This window comes from Copidosoma floridanum, unplaced genomic scaffold (genome assembly GCF_036245765.1).
Source record: "Copidosoma floridanum isolate Cflo_tuat_1 unplaced genomic scaffold, Cflo_Japanese_pri ptg000007l, whole genome shotgun sequence".
NCBI classification, from domain to species: Eukaryota; Metazoa; Arthropoda; class Insecta; order Hymenoptera; family Encyrtidae; genus Copidosoma; species Copidosoma floridanum.
Genome location: NW_028321884.1, coordinates 3,200,416 through 3,223,891, shown reverse-complemented (window position 1 = coordinate 3,223,891; position 23,476 = coordinate 3,200,416). Strand labels below are relative to the sequence as shown.

The window sequence follows — 23,476 nt, the reverse complement described above, 5'->3', positions numbered from 1 at the left end:
TTAGAATTTTCTTCAACTAAGTATAATATACTTGCCAAGTCGATCTCTCGTTCTCACTAAAGTAAAATGGCCACGCATACGTGCATTTTTGTAACATTTCAATAGACCAAAGTAAACAATAATAATACTCTACCACATTTTTTGTCCATACATTATTAGGTGTACATACACGCAATTTCACGTACTCATAAATATATGGATAATGTGCACATAATTCAATTTTCACACGTTTCGCGGCTCTCAATAAGAGAACGCACGAGCCCACAATCACGTATGGACAAATATTTCTAAAAACACCACCTCCCTTCATCAACATGACAATTATTTTTACACTCCATGTCAGTTTGGTTTTTTTCATGTCATTCATTTTCACTCATACTCGTTTATTCGCGTGAATCTCCGCGTATTCCCACCAGCTCCGCCAAACGTGCAATGAAAGGAAATCGATCGCGAAACAGCTAAAAAGATCCAATTGTTTTACAATCACGATGTCGATTTTAAATTTTACCTTTTAAAATTTCGTGGATGAATGTACAACATGAAGCAATGCATATGAAAAATGGGAAAAGAAATAATTATCGCTAATACGTCGATGAACAATATTGATTGTTTGTATGGGCGGATGGTAAATATATCAGCTTGGCCGAGGGCGCTATTAGGCCAACGCGGGGTCATACAAAATCAGCGAGCATCAGCGCGAGCCACCGAGCCTCGAGCGGTGTCACGACGTCCCCGGCCGATCATGCGCTACTGGATCATCCCCAGCCGCGCAACGCCCACAACTCCCTACTCGTAACTGCTGCTGACCCTCTCAGGCAGAGGTACATGATCCTCGCGCTCTTTCTCTCCTCCTTTCCCATATCTTCCTTATCTTGTACATGTTACATATACGGGGTATGCCGGATCAGATTTTTTTTCTTCTCCCCTTTCAACGCTGCACGCGTGCTTGCGTTGAACAAAAAGAGGATTTTTTTTTTTTTTTTTTTTATCTGGCATACTCGCCGAGATTCATCCTTTCCTCCATCAGACCATTAACTAACTCGAGGTGTCGAAACTTTCGTGACTTGAATGATACAATCGTGTACGCCGCGTTTGAGAACTTTAATCCTCCGTGAATCGTCATTTTTTCATCCACAAAGTGCCTTTGTACATACGCGCCTCTTGGATAGTTTTTGGTCTTCTTTCGTATAACAACTTGTGATCTTTCTGAGATTACATGGCTCATCTGCATGTTTATTTTGTTTGTACGTACATAAGCACCTACTTTGCAAAATAATCGTTACTTATCTTTGCCATTTTTCAAAACTCCTTCGTCATTCGTTTATCATCTTCGTCATTCATTTGTCTTTTTTCGTTTTCATAACTGACTTTATACTTATGTTTTTGTTCAAAGATTATCGATATCAATATTGTAATTTGCACGCACACACATGATAAACATGGTTGGACGTTACATTATCTTTTACTTGTATGAAAAAAAAAAAAAAAAAAAAAAAATCTCTTATTAACAGCACGTTGTTTTGATGTACTGCATGCAACTAACGACTACGATGTTGTTGATTGTTTCCAATAATACGTTGTCGTATTGACAACATTTTTAAATACTATTTGTGGAGTGAAAATATGTAACCCTTCGAAACATGTGCCACTGTGTTATATTCCGTTATAAATGTGAAAATTGTTTTTTATCAATGTTCATACGACCTACCACACATACATGTTGAACATTTGAATGCATTCCGTTAAAGGCAAACGTGAATACGAACGTTTTTCGTAGTTGTTGCTTACAAAATGTTGAAAGAAAATTCAAAACCAGTTGAAAGAAAAATTAGAAAAAATTGCATCGATAGAACTTTTTTTTTTTTTTTTTTTTTTTTTTTTTCGTCAATGTAGTTATATAATAGCAAATGACAACTGATTTACGAATGACGAGATGATATATTTTATTTGTAAGAATCGAGCTAAATGATGATAACACTAATCGAAAAAAAAAAAATTTTTTTTTTTTTCTTTTCAAGCTTGGGTGTCACTCCAAGCAATAGATTAGCAACGCCCACGGCGCCTGCCTTCCCGAGGAATGTTCCGAGTCGTAGTACCTTCCACTCTGGCCAAAATCGTACATCGAGGAATCACACTCAGGTTTGTTTTGCTACTAATAAATGCACAAAAAATATTTCAAACCGCTGCATTAAAAAATGCTATGGAGTTGAGCTATTTTTGCTTTTGTGCAACGCGATAATTACACCAAAAAAAAAATATATATATATATATGTATGTATGTTTAACAAAAGTTATTGTTTATTCTAGAGTCATACGCATACGCAGGACACGAACGCGATAACCTCGATAAGGCCGTCCTTCTTTTCCAAAATCTCCTCAAAGTTTTCCAAGCGGTAAGTTAAATCCTTTTTTTAGTACTCCAAATTTTCATTTTCGTTTACACGTCTCTTATTATTATTATTATTATTATTATAATTATTATAATTATTATTATTACTATTATTATTATTATTATTATTATATATTCGGCATGTTTGAAAGATTTTTTTTTCTCTCAACGAACAAGAGAGAGATTTATTTATTTTGCAATATAGAGCACCTCCATTCATATTCTTTACTAATTTGAATTGATAATTAATTCACAAGCTTTGTGTACGTTCAAACGTTCGATAATGTCATTTAACTTTCATTCGCAAAAAAACCTATGAAAAAACAAAATTTAAAAAAAAAAAAACATATGTATGCTCGTATTAAAGTTTTTGGACAACTGTATTCTACTCATCACACAAAAGCGGTGACATACATATATATAACTCACACATCGCAAGACCTGTACTTGAATATTAATTTTCCGTGCACGAAGTTCATCTATGTCCCAGTCGTCGCGACATGGAATTTTTAGAAAATGCGTGCGACCGAGTGCGAAAGAAGACGAGCGAAAGCTCGCTGACCTCATTTCCAACGCTCTTTGACCCCTTAACCCTTCAAGACATAAGTTTTTTAAATTTTAGTTTTGTTACTGAGATGATTTTTTTGCTGCATTATATCATCCTCTTGAAGGGTCAATATTTTAATACAAATACGATTCTGACATGAATACACGCTCACGCGCACACACACATACATACATGTGGATATATTTCTGAATGAAAATTCACGATTTTTCAGTGTTAGTTTGTTCAATTTCTCTTTACTGCATCGTTACTTGCATGCTGAATGTATGAATTTCTTTTTGTTCTTTCAAGGATGCACAATGACTATGTAACTTATCATTTAAACAATATCCTTGCAAAAGACACAATGGGTATTTGAACATTTTTTTACCTCAAATGAGAACCCAACGATAACAAAAATCGAAAAAAAAAAAAAAAAAATTAATAAAGATGAATTGATGAATCAGCAGCGACCATTATCGATGAAAGCCATATAAATATGCTTATTTACTTGTCATCAAATAATGAACGTAAATGTCTTACGTTGGTTATAAAATTATTGTAGATGTATTTTGTGATTGTTCCAATTGCTTTTTTCTGTAAAATTTGATGATTACCTCAAGCCACACGCGTTCCGTCTCACTGTTTGCCTGTACTCATCCCATTATATTATATGCTTGACAGTAATATCCCTTTACAATATATGTATAGTTTCACTTGATTGAACAGTTTATAAAAACCATTTTGTATTTATGTGGATGTAACAGTTATCAATTTATCTTATTATTTTTTACGAACAGTATTAAGCTGTATCTAAATATCAATGACTTTTTGTTTATTTATATATCACAGTTATGAAACTCAAATCTTCCTCGTATACTCATTGTGCATCCCTGATAAAGTTGAATGTACCGAGGTATCGTTTTACCAAAATTCTTTTTGAAGTTTGACAAAAAAAAATCATGTTACTGTGATGTACTTAATATCTTGGAATATGTAATTTTTAATACGTTAATTGATGCCGACTCCTTTGGGCAAGGGTAGGAAGAACAAAAAAATTATTAAAGGAGAATGATTTATTGTGAAGGGATGGCAGAAAGGAAATTACTATCTCTATGATTAAAAAAAAAATAAAAAATTATATGAAATTTTGTGTGTGTGGGTAGTGTTTGGAAGGCCACAGAATAACGAGAGTCGATCCGTAGTCATTATTACTACTGTCTTTCATGAAATGGTCACTGTACAATCATCTCGGATAAACGTAAAGATAAAAAAAAAAAAAATAAAATAAAAAAAAAAAAAAAAAAAAAAAACTAGTACAACGAAGAACACGAAAAACAAGCTATCATAGCCATTGGTGCATCGTTGCAAGTTAATTTATAACAACCATTGCAAACTAATGAAAAAACAATGAATCGGTTTCACAGATAGTAAAAGGCTAGATTATTAGACTAAGCTTTGAGAGCTCGAAGATTCGCCAAATACACTCCAATGTGCTAAAGGACGGATTAGAAAGAATAATAGTATGAGACTGGTCAAAGATTGTATAGATATAGTGCTTCACGCTGTCAGTGTCACGTATCCTGATCGATTGTGGCTGTGTCTTCGTCCCTCAGTTGGAAATCGCCTCCGTTATTCTGTGGTGTGAAAAACAAGCAAAAAAAAAAAAGAAAAAAAAAAGAACTGTGCTACCTACTTAAAAAATTTGTACATATATATATATTATAAATGGTGCAATCGCTGGAAAAAAAAAAAAAAAAAAAGAAAGAAAGAAAACGCGAATAGAGCGAAATTTAAAGCATTTTCTCGACAACTCTGTATCGTTCTCCTTTAATTTTGTAGGGCGTCTTCCCCCCCTTACCTTTTCACCCCTTTTCTATTTCCTGACCCAGTGTTTTGCTTACTCAATAAATAATAATTTTTTGACTTGTGCCTTTTCTCTTCGATGGTTGGTTGAGAGAAAAGTTGAAACTAAACATTTCTAGTGTCTTACTATATGTAGCGCAAATAATTTTCTTATGTACAAGATCTTGTTTACGAAAAAATGGATGAGAATAATTTTTTTTTTTTTTTATCATTTGGCTATGCTACGTATGGTCGGAGCTATTGTAAAAGCTAGTTTTTTTGTCGAACAAAAGTAGTTGTATTCAACAAAGATATTACAATTTTTCAAAACCTCTTTTCGTTGAACTAAAAAGTTTTTGTAATGTCTTGATTTTACTGCCTAGCATTAAATTAGGACGTTATACCTGAACCATCTTTTTTTTTTTTAATTCTGTAATTAGTACTTCGCTTACGGTAACCTGAAATTCTTCTTTATACCACTTACGTTTGCGTTTTGAAAATCACTGCGAATTACTGCTAAAAAGAGTGCGTTGATTATTACGATTCTCTGAAATAAAACGTCTTTGGAAACATTGTCCGAATTATTATTACTATTTAAATAAAAGTGAAGATTAAACGAAATTGAAAAAATTTGGAGAACAATTATTATAATACGCCTATTTATTGTACAAAAGAATCCTATCATGATGCAAGTTATTTATTTTGCAAATAAAAATATTATTTCTTTATAAAACACTATTTAATCAATACTTTTTTTTTAAACCTTCATATGATTTTTTTTTTTTTTAATTAAAATTTGTTAGCAAACTAAATAACGTGTTAGGAAAATAAAAGATCTACAGAATCGTTAAAACAAAGCCTATTTTGTTTTAATTTTTCGACAGAGATGAAATGTTACAATATATTTGAAGAGATTCCAAACTGTTGAGTACAATCAATCGGTGCCTTTAAATACTCTGACGCCCATGAGTCCGATATAATTGTTTCAACGATTCTTCAGATCTGTATACTAGCAAAAAAACAGATGTATAGCTATTGCAACATTCAAAAATCGCAAATACAAATCAAACGTATTTGACGATAAGCGAATGAGCCGTGCATTTTAACACCAAGTATTGGGATTTAAGTAAATGAAAAAAAAAAAAAAAAAAAATCGCTAGTTACAAAAAAAATGAAAAAAAAAAAAAATTCAAGAGGCAATACAAAATGCAAATCATGTGATTATATCGTGTATTGACAGGTTTGCCAATTAAAGTGATGAATCTCTTGCACTTGATATGCCGATAAATAATAATGGTGAAACGAAGACAAGCACCACACACACGCTCTCGCAAGCCGACTATCTCGCTCGCACGAATTTATATCAAAGTATGCCGACGCTGTATTTCTGCGATAGTATCTTTTACAACAGAAAAAAGAAAAGAAAAAAACAGAGAAAGGCGTTTATTTTTTACGTACATAAGAAAAAATCGTAACTTATATTATACGAGAATACGCAGACGCGGATGAGAAAGCCAAGCGAACTATTTTTTTTCCCCATTATTCTCGTACATCTAATCAATGTCTCTTTCTCGCAACTCTCCACAAGACGCATAGCTGGTTAAGACGAACAATTTATATTTATTGAGAGATACATAACTCCACGAATTGCCTCATGTGCGAGCGTGTATTATTTACATTTGTACATGATGAGCAGCCCAAGCGCAAGAACTCGACGACTATACTATTTTTCTGTTCTCCGAAGTGAACGGGGTGGGTGAGAGTGTATTATATCATTAATTTTCTGTTTGAGTAAATGCAAATGGCTGCTTATTTAAGTAACCAATTCTCTCTTTCTTTCTCTCTCGTTAAACGATCCTCGGTAGACATAAAAATATATATATTTAGAGAAATATCCCCAAAATTTACCGTGAAATTCACGGTAATACCGGGGATACGCGTCACGGTATGGGGTTTTGATACCGGAATCGTATAATTATTTATTTATCATCGTATAAAATTCACACAACGTCTAGTAAAATATACCGTTCTCTGTAAATTTTATAAAAAACAATGTGTACATACAATTTTGATTGTCAATTGCGGGGATTTCGCAAGCCCGGTAAACAAAAACTGTAGCTGTCAGTCGACAAGAATTTCACTTTTTTTTTTTCCAAAGTAATAATCGTCACAGTAGAACTTCTCGCGAATTGTTTGATCAAATTCAATTTCACTCGAGTGTGGAATAACCTATATATAATCTTTTAACATTTTGGGCTACAATAAATTTATCTTCGCTGGACGATCAATTTGTGTGCCCTTGTAATAAAAATCTAGAGGAAAAAGTAAAATAACAACTCGTTTACTCTTATGGCAGTATAATTTTTACAAAGAATTTCACCGTAAGTTTTATGAGAAATTTCCTCATTTATACAAAAATGTGCGATGAACGTCACACAACATTTGGGATTATTGATTTCCTCCCCATTTCCGTATTTTTTATTTTTTTCCAATGCACACTACCAATGAAAATTATACATCGTGGCAGAGAATTTTAGAGAATTTTTTTCAGAATTTTTGCGGAGAAAATTTTTTGACTGAATGCCTTTTGCGTTCAACATTCGATCGAATGTGACGCGATTTATTGCATATTAAACTTATGATAAAGAGATAAATGTAAATATGTTTTATTTCATGCTTTTTTTTTCATCTTAGTATTTATTTTGGTTTTTTTTCTTTTCTTTTTTTTTTTAAGCACCCGAATTCAGCTACGTGTTTAAAGGCAATGGTATTTTATAAACAAAAATATAGTAAAAAAAAAAAAAAAAAAAAAATTCATACACGGACTTTTTTTTCCTAAAGCTTAAAATGTGAAATGAGCCTTATTTTACGCCTTAAAAAGTTTTATAAAACTATACGTGTAAGTTGTGACGATTATTTTCTCTTCTCATCGTAGCATTTATATACATTCTTTGTACATTTGCATTTTCTCTAAGATTGCTGCTGCACAAAATTGCATGAACAATGCGCCAGAGAAAAAAAAATTCACGTTGTAACGAGTGAAATGTTATTGCTGCAGAGTATGTATTTTTGTAAATATAAAAATAGAGATACGATATGTTGGCTCGCAGATTAAATAGAGCACTAACTATACGAAAAAAAAAGAAAATTAAAAAAATTAAATCTTGCGGCGATTTTTGATTACATTTTTTTCACAAAAATGTATTGTAGCCTACTCTACTTACACACTTTTCAGTAACATAATGACTCCGAGTGAGGTTCAAGATAAGAAGAATAAAAAAATTATAACCAATTGAAAATTTAGGTAAATTGGAATTTTTTAGAATTACACAAATGTATGAAATATGATTTTCTGATTCTCTATGATCCATGGATGTATGTGTGATGAAAAATAAATTCATATTTGGGCGTATGCAAATTTTATCAAATGTTTTTCATTATTTTAGTATTTTTTATCTTGAAAAACAAGTTTTTTGCATCAGTGAAACTTTTAAAAGTATAATTTTTTCGTTCGAAGGGCTTGGCTACTAGTCAAATAAAGGCACTGAAATGTTACATTTTTTATCATTTTCTAATCACATTTTATGCTCTGAAAATGACATTTTGTTTTTATGAATATGTTCGCTTAACTCGAAATTTTTAAGTAAGATATTAACAGATGTCTTAGGTAAATCGACAGTTTATATTAAGCTGAGTGTATAATATGTATTTTATTTGAAAAATAAAATATGCATTTTGCTGTTGCATTAAGAGTGTAAGATGTACGTAATAGTTTCTAGTTGTATTTTACTGTCTTTTTTTCGTAGTAATAGTGAGAAAAACATAAAAGTAACCATTATTTTTAAAGTTTATTATTAACCAGCGCAAAAGTATGTGTAAATTGCATTTGTATCGTAGTAAGTCACCAATTAACTGTTATATTAACTTGATCAAAGAAAAAAAATAACTAATTTAAAAATTTACATCCAGTTAAGCGAACAAACATAATTGTGCAATCACTTTTTTCATATATTTTTTTTTATTTTTTTTTTTTATTTTACTTTTCCATGTCCATCAACAAACTGTTTCATGTCTATCAATGTAAACGCCTATTATATTCTAATTGAAGGAAAATAGAGGTATTAAATCAACGGAATGATAAGAATCTGCTATTAATGTACAATATGTTTTCACGAAACGAAATATGATGAATATAATGTGAACCTGCGCTAATCTGTAAGATTTAGAGACAGACACAAAAATATCGATGCATTTTTTCTCATTATAATCACATACATCCACAACCATATAATATTATTTACGAGTGTAACCACTGGTTAGAGGAGAAAAAAACAGTGTAAACTATGATCAATCCATAAATGTAAAGTGTTATTTATCAGAAGACACTCTGTATGCATCTACTGGTGAACGAGAAGTATATTAGTGAAAATTCCTCTTACAGGAAGCAGAATTAGACGATTCTAAAGGTTTTATCGTATAGAGAAATTAATTATCGACTTATTATCTTTAATATTACTATTATGATTAATATTATTATTAATATTATTATTAACTGTGAATAAAATTAGTAAATCTTGATTGTACCATATACTTATAGGATTGCAACTGTTTGCTGCAACTCAGCTCTACTTCCGTCCAAATTCAGCATTGCCTCATTTTCATTTTCATTAATTTTTTACGACTATCTATATAGTCAATTAAGTCCAAGGGATTAAAAAAGTGTTAATCGCAATGATTGATTACAGTTTTCTATCGCACCGCCGTTGCAACGTTTACGATTGTAATCGTACGATTATTTTAATAATACTCTTTGTTTATTTATAATTATCGTATATATATATATTGATTTTACTGCACTATCCTTTATTCAACCATTATAAATAATTATAATATTATTAATCAAAGAGAGATAGAGGGTGATAAAGTGGTTTAAAAACTTTTCGTAGAGCAATGCGTAGCAAACGGTTTGCAACCACGAAATAAAGATAAAAATTTGTTTGAAAAAAGAAGCGTATGAAGCAATAATAGTGATAATTTCTTAATAATAAATATTTTGAATCTATATTTTGCATACGTAGTACCGATTTATTTTCCAAATTACCTTGATGAAGAAAACTGCACTAGAAAAAATTGCATCACTGATTTCATGTTTTTTTTTTTTTTTTTTTTTTCTTGCATGAGTCTTTGTTGATTTACTTTAAAACATGCACACACATTTTTGCTGAAACATACGCCAGTGTTTACGATGATTTAATGGTCCATCGACATTCGTACATTATTTTTTATTACTACGATCACGTTTTTTTCTATAAATTTATGCTTATCATGTTTGCAACGATAAATAACCAAAACAAAGACTTCTGTACCTTGGAAAAAGAGTACAATCAACATTGTGCTTTGTTCAAAGGTTTTAAAAAGTACCATGCAATGATAAATAACTTTATGACTTTCGTTTGGTGAAACGATGAAAGAAAAAAAAAGCATTATCGAAATAAAAAGAAAAGAAACAGGCACTCCCATGTATAAGTTGTGCCGGAAAATAAATTATTTGGTGGTGGTGTGCTTGCGCGCCAAGAACCGATTGTTTAAGAACAAAATACAGTCAGAAAAATTTTAGTGTTTGTTAGCAAATGCCTTTGTTTTGTTATTTCAGCCCCATGGACCCATCCGTATCCCCAAAGCACCCAGTAGTGAGGTACGTTCTCGCATACCATTATGTCACAATCCATTTTTCATTTTATTATTTTTTTTTCATTTTAACTTTTACTATTTCTTTGGCTCTAATTTTGTTTGCTCTATCATTAAAAACAAAAAAAACCTTTTTTTATGCAATACACAACTAATTTCACATGTATGATGAAATATGCCTTATAATATTTTATATTTTCCATATCATTTAATAAATACTTAAAATGTACTTTTTGTATAATATACAATTTTTCAAAATAATATGTATATTCTATATGTTTAAAGTATTATTGTACCACTGTTATTTTTGGTGTACATTTCTATTATTTAGAGCATGATTATTTTTATAAAAAATTGAATTGTTGAGCATAATGACAATTATATATATATTACAGGACATTTTACATCAATATGCATCATTAACGTGCAATAGTACAAGACGATTTATCAAGCATCTTTCTTAAGTGTTTTTGTAAACGAATGCTTCTTGCTAAATATGTTGACGTATAAATTGCATGTGTGAAAACTGTCGATCTTTAAAGATAAAAAAAAAAAAAAAAAAAAAAATTTGTACATCATACCTAGTCTTAACATTAATATGGATATTGGTAATATAGCAAGTAAAAAAAAAATAATATTTTGAGTATCCTATTGTGAATCTATTTATCTCGAGTCTCGCAGAATAACGAAAAGAGAGCCAGACTTTGTTTGCAGATTGAATCTTTGAGTGGGAAAAATGTTCTGTTGCAGTGGTGCGACTACTAATGACGAACAAGTGAAACCACGCAGTCTACGCTTTACCTGGAGCATGAAAACAACCAGCAGTAGAGATCCTTTAGAAATAATGTCAGAAATACGAAAGGTAAAAACGCTATAATTTTCATGATTACGTTTTTTTTCTTTCTTATTTTTATATTAAATTTTATTAAAACCTTATCTATAGCGAAATATTTGTTGTTTATAGGATACTTTTTAGACTAGCGAACGAGAAGACAAATCCCAGTTTACGTCAATTATTGTAAAGAAAAAAAAAAAAAAACAAAAAAAAATGTGACTAAACACATCAGCATCGATTTAACGCAAGTGCTATATAAATGCAACTGTTTATAACTTATGATTAACTTTGATAATTTCCAATTATCCATAAAGCCATGACTAACTATAATATTCATACTGGTGATAGAATACTCGTTCCAAAAAAAAAACAACAAAAAAAACAAATTGCAATACTACATTATTTACTTACCTCAACTTTTAACTTAACAATTTAAACATTATCAAGTCTTATGTAACAAACTTGTAAAATAAACACATCACAAGCTTAGAAAAAAAGACACTATTTTAAGAACAAATGTTGACCTTAAGAGTCAGCAACAAATACATATTTGACAGAAACGAAAAAAAAAAAAAAATGTGAAATACAGTGATTGAGGTGTTTGTATTTTTTTTTGTGTTAACTAATTCCAGGTGCTGGACGCGAACGAGTGCCAGTACGAGCAGCTAGAGCGGTTCTTGTTGCTCTGCGCCCACGGAGACCCGGCGACCGACAGCCAGGTTCAATGGGAGATCGAGGTCTGCAAGTTGCCGCGGCTCTCGTTGAACGGAGTTCGCTTCAAGCGCATCTCGGGCACCTCGATCGGCTTCAAGAACATCGCCAGCAAAATAGCGAACGAGCTCAAACTGTGACTGCCGGCCACCACCGGCGCCGCCACCGCCAGCAGCACCACAGCCAACACCACCGCCGCAACCACCAGCAACAACAATCCCACAATCACCACCACCACCACCGCCAGCCCCCAAGGCGCTCAGTCTCCACAAACGACGCCTACGCTGCTGTCACATACTACTACCGTTAATGACGACAGTAGCGATGTAAACGACACTTTGGCCGGCGGCAACAGCAATCCATAACCCACCGGGCGCCGCAATCACCTACTCTCCCTGCCGGTAGACAGCGAGAGACCGCCTGCTTGGCTCCAAGACGAGCTCATCCTTTATCTGTATTGGAACGAACCGGAAAATGATTACGACGATAATGACGACGGCAGTGATATCGATGATGATTTGAATGACAACGAAGATGATGACGATGACGATGTCGATGATGATGTCGATGATGATGTCGATGATGATGATGATGGTGATGATGACGATGATGACGATGATGATGATGATGACGACGACGAAGAAAGCGGTGCCGAAGAGTTTTATAGTAACGAGTCCAGCTCGAGCGAAGAGGAAATATTCGTCTGAGCTGGACAATCGGCACAATGACGACGGATGAATTGTTACAACACGTATAAACGACACCTCTCGTTGTGCAGTCTTATTGGACGTGGAATGTACACGTTACGTGAATGATGATACTGATAATGATTACGACGACGAATATTGTCTTGTGTGGAGGGGTAAGGCTAGCGTGAAAGAGTAATAAAGGAGGGAAGCAAAAGAGAGCCGAGTTCGCTTGAAATCTGGGTGATCTGCAGCCGAGCTCGTTTCTTATGTATTTGAAATACTCCAGAGTGCCAAATGGAGCTGTGCAAAGTGTCTAAAAAGCAGCCGGAGGATCCGAACAGTTACTTCGGCAAACTTGTTCTTCTCCTTTTTTTTTTTTTTTTTTTTTATCTTTATTATACGTTTTTTTCTTTTTTCTCGTCACGCGCCGTGCACGCACACATAACACGCCTGATATGTTACGGTGACTGTTGTTCTTTCGTCGAGAAACGTTGCTCACGTTTCAATACTCAAATTAAAAAAATAAGAACATACACGCAAAAGAGAAGAGGGAGAGAGAGAGAGAGAAAAAAACTCTGCTATGGAAGAGTTACTTCAGGGCCGATGCGTTTGGCCGACTGAGTAGAACGTGCAAATGATATAAAAAAATAATAATGAAATATCAGAGTAAAAACTGAATGTCATTGTATAAACTAGATCTATAAATTTAATTATAATACGAATTCAGTGAAATAATGCTTTTTGCTTTATATTTTTTTTTTCTTCATACAAGCACCTTCACTATTTTCGACAGCGGGACTGAGACTCGTGATTGTTATTGTTAGAACATTATCAATTTACTTCTCTTTTCTTTGTGTTTTTCTGTAACATCATCATCCACGTGTCAATTATTGTTAAAAAAGCAAAAAGATGTTACATATGTTCCGACGTAATATCGAAAGGGAAGCAGAGATTCGGATTGACGATCAACATCTCCTTTTTGGTAAACACGATTTGTTCTATCTCAGTTCCCTGGTTAATCGCATAAATAAGTGAATTCAATTTAGTTGTGAAACGATATGAAAAATCAAGAAATTTATCATTAGCAACAGTATTATTTTTACTTGGCACAATGGGTCTTGGTACTACAGGCCGTTACGTACGCGTTGTAGTATTTTCACCGCAAATATAATGAATTCTATTGTAAATTTTAATGAAATAAATACAAAAGTCTATTGTATCAAAGTTTATTAAACATGAAAATATTTAGAGGTGTAAAAATATAATGTAAGGCTGTATTACCTTGACCCCTGTTTTTGATGTGAATGAATTTTTTGACACAATGACTGTAAGTTAAACAGGTATATAGGACTAAATGTGCGTAAAATAAAAACAAAGTATGTTTGGACTCTTTAAAAATACACCAGAGATTTTAAACGATAAGGCGAATAAGCAAGGCAATTTCTAATTGAATTGAAGCAACAATGATACATACCCTCGTTTTATAGATATGGTGGATGAAAAAAAAAAAAAATTAAAAAAAAATGCTATGTTAAATCAATGTATTGAAAAAAAATATACATATACATTAACTAAGGGCTGCGCATGATAAAGCATTAAATCGACTCTGCGTGACTTTGATGACCGCAAAAGTTGAATTCTTGATTTGGTTAATATTTTTCGAGCATCATCGGATCATCGAATAATTATCATTATTCACTGTCTAAAGAGATATTTTCGTGAATCATGCAACTTAAAATCCTTTAATCAAAGACGTTGTCTTATGAAACGTTTAAATAGGAAAACACATTTTCGCTTGCACGAGTCGAATAAAACACATTTCCGATCACACGTGTAATTAGCGTATATACGAGGTTTTTAAATTTTTCTAACGAAAAGAAACAACCAAAAAAAAATTTTTAACTATCTTAACTATTGACTGCGATTGTATATCTATAGGTTTCTTACGACACTTTTTTGCATCTTCTACTTTTTAAACTCTCATAATTTAGCATATTTTAAGCTGGAAAAGAATTAATATTAACTAAAATTTTGATCAAATCGATGATCCAGCTACTTTTGCCGTGGTCAACTTAATCACGTAGAATCCAAATAATTGACTTTTTTGATCGTTTTTACAATGCTTTACTTTTTTATGTACACTAAAAGTTCGCAGTTACTGAGCAACACACTGGACAATTTATTAATGATAACGATAGTTATTATTATTGCATTATTATACAATTATAAACTGAATACAAGTCAAGCGTAATATATAACGATTCATTAACAAACAAAAAAAACAACTACGAGGGAAGAGAATATATACCAATAATAAATGGTAAAAAAAAATTTAGGGAGAGATTTCGATCGAGTAGCGAGCCGATCGACGTGTGTATTCACGTGTATATGAATGCAAATGGTTGACAAGTGTGAAGAAAGTGATTGTGTGTAAAAGAGTGCAAGAGTGAGTGAGCGAAATAATGTGCTGGGAGTGTATTTGAACGATTGCCATTAAGATCTGCTGTTTCTATAGAAAAATAAATAAATAAATAAAACCATAAGGAACTATACAATCGGCTATATTGTACTCTTTATTCTTCTGCGATTAAGTGTAAAGTATATGAACTGATAAAACAAAAATGATTTAAACAAAAAATGTTTAGCGCTGTTGTAAAGCAAATCGCAGATAGAGTGTAAATATAAATCAATTTAATAAAGGTACTAGATTAAATGAAGAGTAGATGAATTATAAATATTTACATATGAATACTTACATATATATATATATATATATATATATATATATATATATATATATTATACATGAAAGGGACATCAGCGGTGAGTTTCATCAAAGACATCAAAAAGTCACCGCCTAAAAATCAACTTTATAACAATTAGCAAGACTAATTTAGTTACACGCTTTGAGAAATTTGATTTTTTTATTTTTCTAATATACTTACTGTGGATGGCTAATTTTTTGTACTCAAAAATAAAATCAAGAGTTAAACGTACAATACCGTCATTGCATAGTGCTGAATGTCGATAAATGACTGATAAAAATAAGAATTCGGAATCAGCAATGTTTACCATTAATTGGATGAATGAACTTAAAAATAATTATTTATAAAACTATGTGTTGCGTGTACACGTGAAAGACACCAGAAAAAGACTTTTTTCCTTTTACACGTCTGTGAAAGAAAAAAATATTACTTTAGACGACCTACACGTTATGCACAATTTTTTTTAAACTAATCTTTACAATGCAAGACTATAAATGAAAACTACAATGTAAAAAACAAAACTACCGATAAAAATCGCGTGACTTCTCTTGTTGATAAAAGTGAGTTGTTTTAAGTTTCTATAATTAAATAAATGAAAAAAAAAATTAATAACGAATAAGGACGATTATTGTAAAACATTTTGACAGTGAGAAAAATGTCTTTTGTTCTATTCAACGTGTAAACAGTGCAGTGCAATAAGTACAATATTTCGAACGCTACGCGCAACTGTATCTGTGACTATCTGTGAGTAGATATTACTAGCGATTAAGCAATTTTAAAAAATCTTTAAAAATATAAATGGTACAGACAGACCTTAAGTAGATAAAACCATTGTTATCTAAGATTGACGATAATACTAAGAAGAAAATCAACTGCTTGAACCAGCCTTGGATGATTTGCTTCAACAAAGATGTATAAAATAAATGGAATAGTTTGCATCCAAGGAATTTTTATTTGTAATGAATCACTCGTTTATTTCATATGGAAAAAATTTTGTTTCTACGGCTGGACGGACAATGAGTAAACAATTACAAACAACAAAACAGTAAAAAATTGCCTGAACAGCCGTTCACGTGTGTTGAAATATTTCTGTCACCCATAAAATGGCAAAGAGTCAACAATTTCGTTTGTAGATAGGTAAATAAAAAAGCTTTACCAAGTGTTTTCTGGTGATCAGCTGCTATTAGAAAAAATGTAGAGAAATCGTTTATAATAAAGTGGTAACACATAATATTTCTTAAACACTATAATCTTTCAGTTACCGCAACTTTTACATTCCATATATTATATTTTGTTTTTTCAATAGCTCAGATTTATCTAGAACTGAGAATTATATTTACGTCACAATTATTATTTTATCGAGTAATTACTATAGATAATTTATTAATCACTGACTTTGTTTTATTTATTTGAAATCCACAATACAGTTTTAAAAAAATTGTTCATAATTTAAAAAATTAACATATTTTTTTCTACACCTCTGAAATATCTCAAATATCATAAATGTCATAACATTCTCCTGTCGGAAGAAATTTCGTTTCTGATCAAGTAGAATGTATGTAAGTTACTTAAGTACTTATATAACTTGAATCCTTACCGGGCCAATTGAAAATTGAAAGGTATCAACACAAACCGCGTCAGAACAGCAGCTGACGGCAACAGCTGACGTCTTAAGTCTTAACGTCTACTGGTTGGTATACTTATTACAGGTTTTACACGACAAGTGGTTTGCATAAGTAGTCACGCGTACTTATGTCGCGTATCCACTTATTAGCATATCTAAGCTGTTAGTAGTAAAAAAGTGACCATGGGAAAGAGAGCTTGCGGGTTCGTGATTTTTCGAAGGTTATCGCAGAATGTGGAGTATTTACTGATGCGAGCCAATTATGGTGATCAACATTGGTCTCCGCCAAAGGGTACATACTTGTACCATAACATGTTGGTTTTGTATTCCATTGTTCAAGTATTTATTTTACGTACTTTTTTTTTATAACTAAGGTCACGTCGATAAGGGAGAATCGGACATGCAAACGGCGTTACGGGAAACCGAAGAAGAAGCCGGATTTGTTAAAGAAGATTTGAAAATATACGAAGATGCCAAAAAAGAGCTGAACTATTTGGTTAAAAACAAACCAAAAACTGTGATTTATTGGTTGGCGGAATTGATAAACAATTCGAAGGAAGTTGTTATGTCCAAAGAACATCAGGATTTTAAGTGGCTTCCTCTGAAAGAAGCCTGTGAAACGGCAGTGTACGAAAATTTACAAGAGACACTACGTTTTTTCGACAGTTATATTTCTGACAATATACAAAAATGATAATCTGTGATTAGTTGTTTTTTTACGTTATGAAGCTTGTCGTGTAGTTTTTAATACAAACCCAGTATGAATTCTACCATATAACTTTTTAACGAATTTTATTAATTTTTGCTATCAACAAATGTTAGTCAACCTTTCCTCTCTCAACAAAATATTTTTAATTTTGTAAACTATGGCGAGTCTCTGATATAGTTGAAACATGTATAATTTCGTACTTGTCTTTAGCCTAAAATAAACTTCTGACTTCTGACTTCCTCTTAAAACTCCAATGTCAACAATACAAGTTTCACATGTCAGGTGTTTTTCTTTTCTGCTGCAGCTCACGCCAAAATTTCAAATGGCCCCTACTACTTGTATGTACTTGCCCCCTCTTCCTTTCTTCCTCTCAAAGTTTTTCGTTTTGTTGTTTTGTTTCGATGATTTGGAAAAGTTTTTAGATGCGGAAACGCAGTAATTGTTAATTGTTGCATCGTACATAAAAATTGTAAAGTATTAAATTTTCCATATTGTATACTTGACTCGCTTGACTGTCATGAAAAGTTTCCATCAGTTGACACCGGAAAAATGAGTTATTGGTATGATAGGAAAGTGGCGATAAATCTAGACAAGCAGTTGAATGACATTAAAACCCGAGAAGATGCTGCGGTAGCAAAAAATCTTCAAAATCAGCTAAACCACTTGGGAATCACTGAGAATGCTGTGATCCCACAGGAGGTTAGTTTTCGTTATTTTTTTTTTTCTTAAAATTTTAAACTGTCACAGAGTGATTGTGCTTATTTCATTTAATTTGTAAATAGAAAAGCAATTATCAGCCAAAATCTCTCATTGACAAGACTTTGGAATACATTGATCCAACTCCAAATGTATTCACACTATTTGTACAGTTCAATGAAAAATTTTTTTGGAATGCTCTGCTCTCCGTTGAAGTCAAATGGAGTAAAAAAATGACAAGGTAAGGTTTTTCTCTTTCCGTACAATAAGCATATTTCATCAGTTATTTACTGCTCTTATCACAGTTGTGCAGGCACATGTACATTCCATCCTAGAAACAAAGAATGTGTCATTGCACTGAGCGAGCCACTTTTAAAACTGAGGCCTCGAAAAGATTTGATCGAAACTCTTCTGGTATGTTGAAATCCTTTATCATTGTACTTGTATGTATTTTTAATTAAGTAACTGTATTCACGAAATATTTAAGCATGAGATGATACACGCCTACTTATTTGTCACAAATAATAATAAGGACAGAGATGGACATGGACCAGTATTTCAGTCGCATATGAACAGAATTAATGGAGAAGCAGGAACAAACATAACTATTTATCATGACTTTCATGAAGAAGTTAAATTGTATCAGCAGCATTGGTGGAGATGTAATGGGCCATGTCAAAAAAGACCGCCATATTTTGGAATCGTAAGGAGAGCTATGAACCGTGCTCCTGGCCCAAATGACTTTTGGTGGGCCGAGCATCAGTTAACATGTGGAGGTCAGTACACAAAAATAAAAGAGCCGGAGAAACTTGAGAAAACCAAAAAAATACCTGGTAATAACAGTGTCAAAATTATGAAACCTCCTGAAAAAAATGGTGTGCTTAGTTGGTTGGAAAAAAATAGCAATAAAGATCGAAATTCTAGTGAAAATCAGCCACCAAAACCAATTGGCAATGAAAAGCCGCGCTTTTCATTTTCTGGTGTGTTAGGGGGTTCAGGTACAGGAAAAAGTAATTTGCTGGATAAATTTTCAAACAATACTCAAGTTAAAACTACCAGTAAAGCTCCTCCAAATAAGCCTTCAACTACTAAAACTAGTTTACCAATTATATTGAATAGTTCAAACGAAGAAAGTCATCCTCAAAATGATGCAGCAACCACTACAGTTAGTTGTCCAAATTGTAGTAAATTTGTAGATCAGGCAACAATTAACGACCATTTAGATATGTGTTTACTAAATGTTTCAATCAACTCAAAGGCCATCCCGAGTACCTCCTTTAATGTTTCTAATGAACCAATTGCTGTCCCAAGTACCTCGGGAAACAAAAGAAAAAGCGAAAACGATTATTGTATACCTAGTAAAAAATCCAAAAGTAATTCAGACTCTAACGAAGTGACATGTCCACTGTGTGATAAAAAAATTGTTGCTGACAAATTTAATGATCACTTGGACCTTTGTCTACACAATAAGTCAGAAAACAAAACAGGAAACGATGATGTTATTTCACTTGATGAGTGCAACTCCAGCTCAGTTAATTTACATGACTCTCCACACTTATGTTTGATCTGTAATAAGAAGTTAAAGCCGAATGAGACTCTGAATGATCATTTGGAAGAATGTGTTGCTTCTGTGTTTGACGATAAGGATGATGATGACGTGATTGAATTAGAAACTTCAAAGACTGATGAGCCGGAAGTTTTGGATCAATATCCTTGTCCTGTTTGTACAAAGTTGGTCAAGGAGTCATTGATGAATGAACATTTGGATACTTGTGTTGTAAAATAAAAATAACGTTAAATCAGTATTTATATTATAAAATACATATTCACAGACATTGATACTAAGTTATTTTATAAGAAAAAGTGATAAAATTGTACTGTTTATCGGTCCAAATGTCTTATTTTTTCACTTCTAGTAATCTAAGCTTTATACACTTGGTATACCTTGTGTGTTCAATAAATAGTAATTATTTTGATATCAGTAGACAAAACCTTCATTTCTATCCCTCCCTTTTCCATGGTTAATTTAAGCTTTCAAATTTAAATTTCGCGCAAAGATTATTCAGGATAGTGATTGGTGGTGTTGGACAAGTGACTTGACACTCACACATTAAATATCACACCTATATGTGTCACAACGTGTGTTTTTGTTACGCGGTTTCATGTCATTTCAGTAGTGCTAAATTGTTTTTTATTTAACGTTATTGTTTAAACGTCGAATTATTCGATTAAACTTTGATTTTAAAATTATAATTTTATGTTTTATTGAAGTATTTTCATCTTGGTAAAATACATATAGGTTAAAACAAAAAAGCCATCTTTAATTTTTAAAAAATGTCCACCAGAGAAATATTGACAATTCAACTAGGGCATTATGCTAATTTTGTTGGAACACATTGGTGGAATATTCAGGTAAATACATTTAAAATCAGAATACTTTTTCAGAAAAAATCTCATATGCTTTTTTTTTTTTTTTTTTAATACAATCAACCAATCCTTTTGATTTGAATAAAAACTTTTATTTGTAGGAAAACAATTTTTCATATGACCCTGAAAATCCATCAGAAATCAATCCCGATGTTCTATACAGGCAAGGAGAACTTAGAAAGGTTGTTATTTAATATGCATTTTGTAAGTTGAAATTTCTTATGTTTTGTATCCATACAATAATTACTTGTTTTAGAAAGTTACATACACGCCAAGATTGCTATTAGCAGATTTAAAAGGTACATTTGGATACTTGAGTGAAGAAGGTAATATTGAAGAAATTTTACCAGATGACAAGAAAGAACAGCCAGAAATACTGTGGCACGAAGATAAGCTAGAAAGTACAGTACAACCTCCATCTAAAAAATCCCCTTTTGTGCAAAGTCTTGAACAGACGAATAATCTGGCAGAAAAAATCACCTATGACCTTGAAAAAGAAACAAAAACTTGGACAGATTACTTGGTTCCTCGTTTTCATCCTAGAACTGTTAATATTATCACAGACCATGAGCATTGTTCCACCACACAGCCATTCAATGTATTTCCCCTGGGACAAAGTTTGTGGAAAACTGAAAAATTTTCAGAAGACTTTACTGATAAAATAAGACTTTATGTTGAAGAGTGCGACTTCATGCAAGGTTTCCAGGTACAGTGGTCAACAATAAAATAAGCTGTTGAACAAAGATATATGTTCTTCATTAATATTGCTATCCAGGTTCTTGTAGATGCAGATAACGGATTCGCAGGATTGGGGGCATCTTGTATTCAACATTTAAGAGACGAGTATGGAAAAAGTATACTGACTATTCCAGTGATAGACTCGGAACAAAGAAAACCGTCGCTGGAAGATAGAGCAAGAATAGTCAACACAGTGCTGAGCTGGGAACAGTTTGGGGAACATTCGTCTCTGTTTAGTCCATTGTGTTGTAGTTCAACTGCTTGGCTTACTCCAGGCAGAGCAAGGATATTCGATAATCTCAATTATCAATCTGATCTCAAATACCATTCAAGCTCTTTGCTTGCAAGTGCCTTGGATACACTCACTTTGCGCTACAGACATAAGAAATATCCCATGTCCACTTTGTCCGATCTGTGTGCCGATTTGAACAAACTAGGCAGAAAAGTAGCAGCTACTAGTTTAAGTTTGCCATTTCCTATTGCAGAAAACCAAGATTTAATTGACATGTTGGAAGATCTTGATGATAGTGTCCCATGGACAAGTCTGACTCCCAATTGCGAAATAGGTAACGAGTATGTCTCTCAAAGTGTAGCTCTGAGAGGTATTCCAGAGAATAGATTGAAACGACCAATGGAAGATGCAAAAGATCAAATGGAGAAACTAGCATACAGATATTCGTCTGTTCACGAAATGATGAGTCTTTACCTGGATGGTGCGTGTTATGCTTCAGCATCACATCTGACAACAGTTGAAAGAGGACTACTAGTTAAAGATCCGTTTCCGAAAATATTCAACAGTAACGTGTCGGCAGATGGAAATATTACATCCAAATTGCGTGATGGAGGTAAATGATTATTATCTATTGATTTGAAAATGTTTAACATCTTTTTCGAACTCATGGTTTGCTGGTAAAAGATGGTGAGTTGAAATAAATAAGTAGAAAATTCACTCTTGGTTTCAGATGTCAAAAGTGTGGCAATTATGGCTGGCTTGCACTCTGGTAGGTTCATTGCAGACATGTACGAGGCTCTTATCAAAGAAACCAAAAAAGTCGGAAGCCTACGGAAATTCCATGCCTTTGAAATATCAGGGTTGGAGCAGGATGAGTTTCAAGAAAGCGTTCATAATCTAATTGATTGCAAAGAAAACTACGAAGAGCATGACAACTGATCATATTTTTGTACAAAAAAATACATTTCTATATATTTGCAATCAGAAGCATTTCAAAATTCTTTACATCCTTTTGCGGTCCTTTTTTTGTAATGAACTTCGTCATTGTTTCGATAAATAATTGAAGATACTTTAAATACGATTTTTACGAAATGTAAAGAAAATTCCTAAGCTAAAGCGTTTCCGGTAGTGGCCCCTTCTGCCCTGACAACTCGAAAAATTTATCAGTAATGTAGGGAGCGATAACAGGTAGACACGTGATAGAAGTACACACTTAATTAACACGTGCATAACTTTTTTTTTTTTTTCTGTAGTTATTATCTGTCGGACGTTGAGTTTATACTCCAGACGTTCCTATTGTTATTTTCTTGCGCACAGATATGTTGAAATAATAGGCAATGAGGATTCCTTTAAAAGCCATAGTTTCAAGTGATGGCGAAACTGAAATAATGGCCCAGCTGTCTTCGCTATAGATGAGCTTTTTTTGGGATTCGTTTGATGTCACGTTTGATGTCATCGAAGCTCTGTTGCGTGAGTATATATATTTATATATTAAGTGCTGTATCCTAATAAAATTTTCTAACAAATCCATGGGCGTTATTGGTGATTGGTATTTCATATTTTATTATAAAGAATCCATTGTAA

General features: G+C 32.7%; 4 protein-coding genes across 10 annotated transcripts in view; all 4 read left to right on the top strand.

Annotated features, from left to right (window-relative positions):
- Window positions 1-16,723, top strand: part of LOC106638771 (serine/threonine-protein kinase MARK2) — a 72,778-nt gene extending 56,055 nt beyond the window's left edge. For 3 of the 6 annotated variants that reach the window (XM_089589031.1, XM_089589032.1, XM_089589030.1), the window contains exons 13-17: window positions 2,019-2,139; window positions 2,308-2,393; window positions 10,432-10,473; window positions 11,217-11,328; window positions 11,934-16,723. In XM_089589031.1, coding sequence (XP_089445157.1) covers window positions 2,019-2,139; window positions 2,308-2,393; window positions 10,432-10,473; window positions 11,217-11,328; window positions 11,934-12,152 — 580 coding nt within the window. In that variant the 3' untranslated portion in view covers window positions 12,153-16,723. Of the gene's footprint in view, window positions 1-2,018; window positions 2,140-2,307; window positions 2,394-4,360; window positions 4,664-6,018; window positions 9,907-10,431; window positions 10,474-11,216; window positions 11,329-11,933 lie in introns of those variants that run through there. The other 3 variants (XM_089589033.1, XM_089589034.1, XM_089589035.1) reach the window with 3 other exon arrangements.
- Window positions 16,724-17,148: 425 nt separating this feature from the next.
- Window positions 17,149-17,956, top strand: Apf (purine phosphoribosyltransferase family protein Apf). Its single transcript, XM_014348873.3, has 2 exons — window positions 17,149-17,382; window positions 17,465-17,956. Exons 1-2 carry the CDS (start codon window positions 17,274-17,276, stop codon window positions 17,782-17,784), a joined length of 429 nt encoding a protein of 142 aa, XP_014204359.2. The 5' UTR covers window positions 17,149-17,273; the 3' UTR covers window positions 17,785-17,956.
- A 178-nt stretch (window positions 17,957-18,134) lies between these two features.
- On the top strand, window positions 18,135-20,415 carry mh (DNA-dependent metalloprotease SPRTN). 2 transcript variants are annotated; one of them, XM_089588681.1, is made up of 4 exons: window positions 18,135-18,498; window positions 18,582-18,736; window positions 18,801-18,909; window positions 19,028-20,415. In XM_089588681.1, the coding sequence occupies exons 1-4, from the start codon at window positions 18,349-18,351 to the stop codon at window positions 20,279-20,281; spliced, it is 1,668 nt and encodes a 555-aa protein (XP_089444807.1). In that variant the 5' UTR covers window positions 18,135-18,348; the 3' UTR covers window positions 20,282-20,415. The 2 variants fall into 2 exon arrangements, with proteins under 2 accessions (XP_089444807.1, XP_014204348.2); XM_014348862.3 differs by having other exon boundaries at window positions 18,983-20,415.
- A 221-nt stretch (window positions 20,416-20,636) lies between these two features.
- On the top strand, window positions 20,637-22,865 carry mst (misato mitochondrial distribution and morphology regulator). The gene is made up of 5 exons (XM_014348851.2): window positions 20,637-20,907; window positions 21,024-21,104; window positions 21,179-21,628; window positions 21,698-22,505; window positions 22,623-22,865. The coding sequence occupies exons 1-5, from the start codon at window positions 20,830-20,832 to the stop codon at window positions 22,829-22,831; spliced, it is 1,626 nt and encodes a 541-aa protein (XP_014204337.2). The 5' UTR covers window positions 20,637-20,829; the 3' UTR covers window positions 22,832-22,865.
- The last annotated feature ends 611 nt before the right edge of the window (window positions 22,866-23,476 follow it).

What these genes read in the sequence shown, in the direction of transcription:
- mh (XM_014348862.3), top strand. Translation starts at nt 18,349, where the DNA reads ATGAGTTATTGGTATGATAGGAAAGTGGCGATAAATCTAGACAAGCAG. An exon ending in TGGAGTAAAAAAATGACAAG is followed by an intron (nt 18,737 to 18,800) that starts GTAAGGTTTTTC and finishes CTCTTATCACAG; the next exon opens with TTGTGCAGGCACATGTACAT. An exon ending in ATTTGATCGAAACTCTTCTG is followed by an intron (nt 18,910 to 18,982) that starts GTATGTTGAAAT and finishes GAAATATTTAAG; the next exon opens with CATGAGATGATACACGCCTA.
- mst (XM_014348851.2), top strand. Translation starts at nt 20,830, where the DNA reads ATGTCCACCAGAGAAATATTGACAATTCAACTAGGGCATTATGCTAAT. An exon ending in CACATTGGTGGAATATTCAG is followed by an intron (nt 20,908 to 21,023) that starts GTAAATACATTT and finishes TTTTATTTGTAG; the next exon opens with GAAAACAATTTTTCATATGA. An exon ending in ATCCAAATTGCGTGATGGAG is followed by an intron (nt 22,506 to 22,622) that starts GTAAATGATTAT and finishes TCTTGGTTTCAG; the next exon opens with ATGTCAAAAGTGTGGCAATT.
- Apf (XM_014348873.3), top strand. Translation starts at nt 17,274, where the DNA reads ATGGGAAAGAGAGCTTGCGGGTTCGTGATTTTTCGAAGGTTATCGCAG. An exon ending in ACATTGGTCTCCGCCAAAGG is followed by an intron (nt 17,383 to 17,464) that starts GTACATACTTGT and finishes TTTATAACTAAG; the next exon opens with GTCACGTCGATAAGGGAGAA.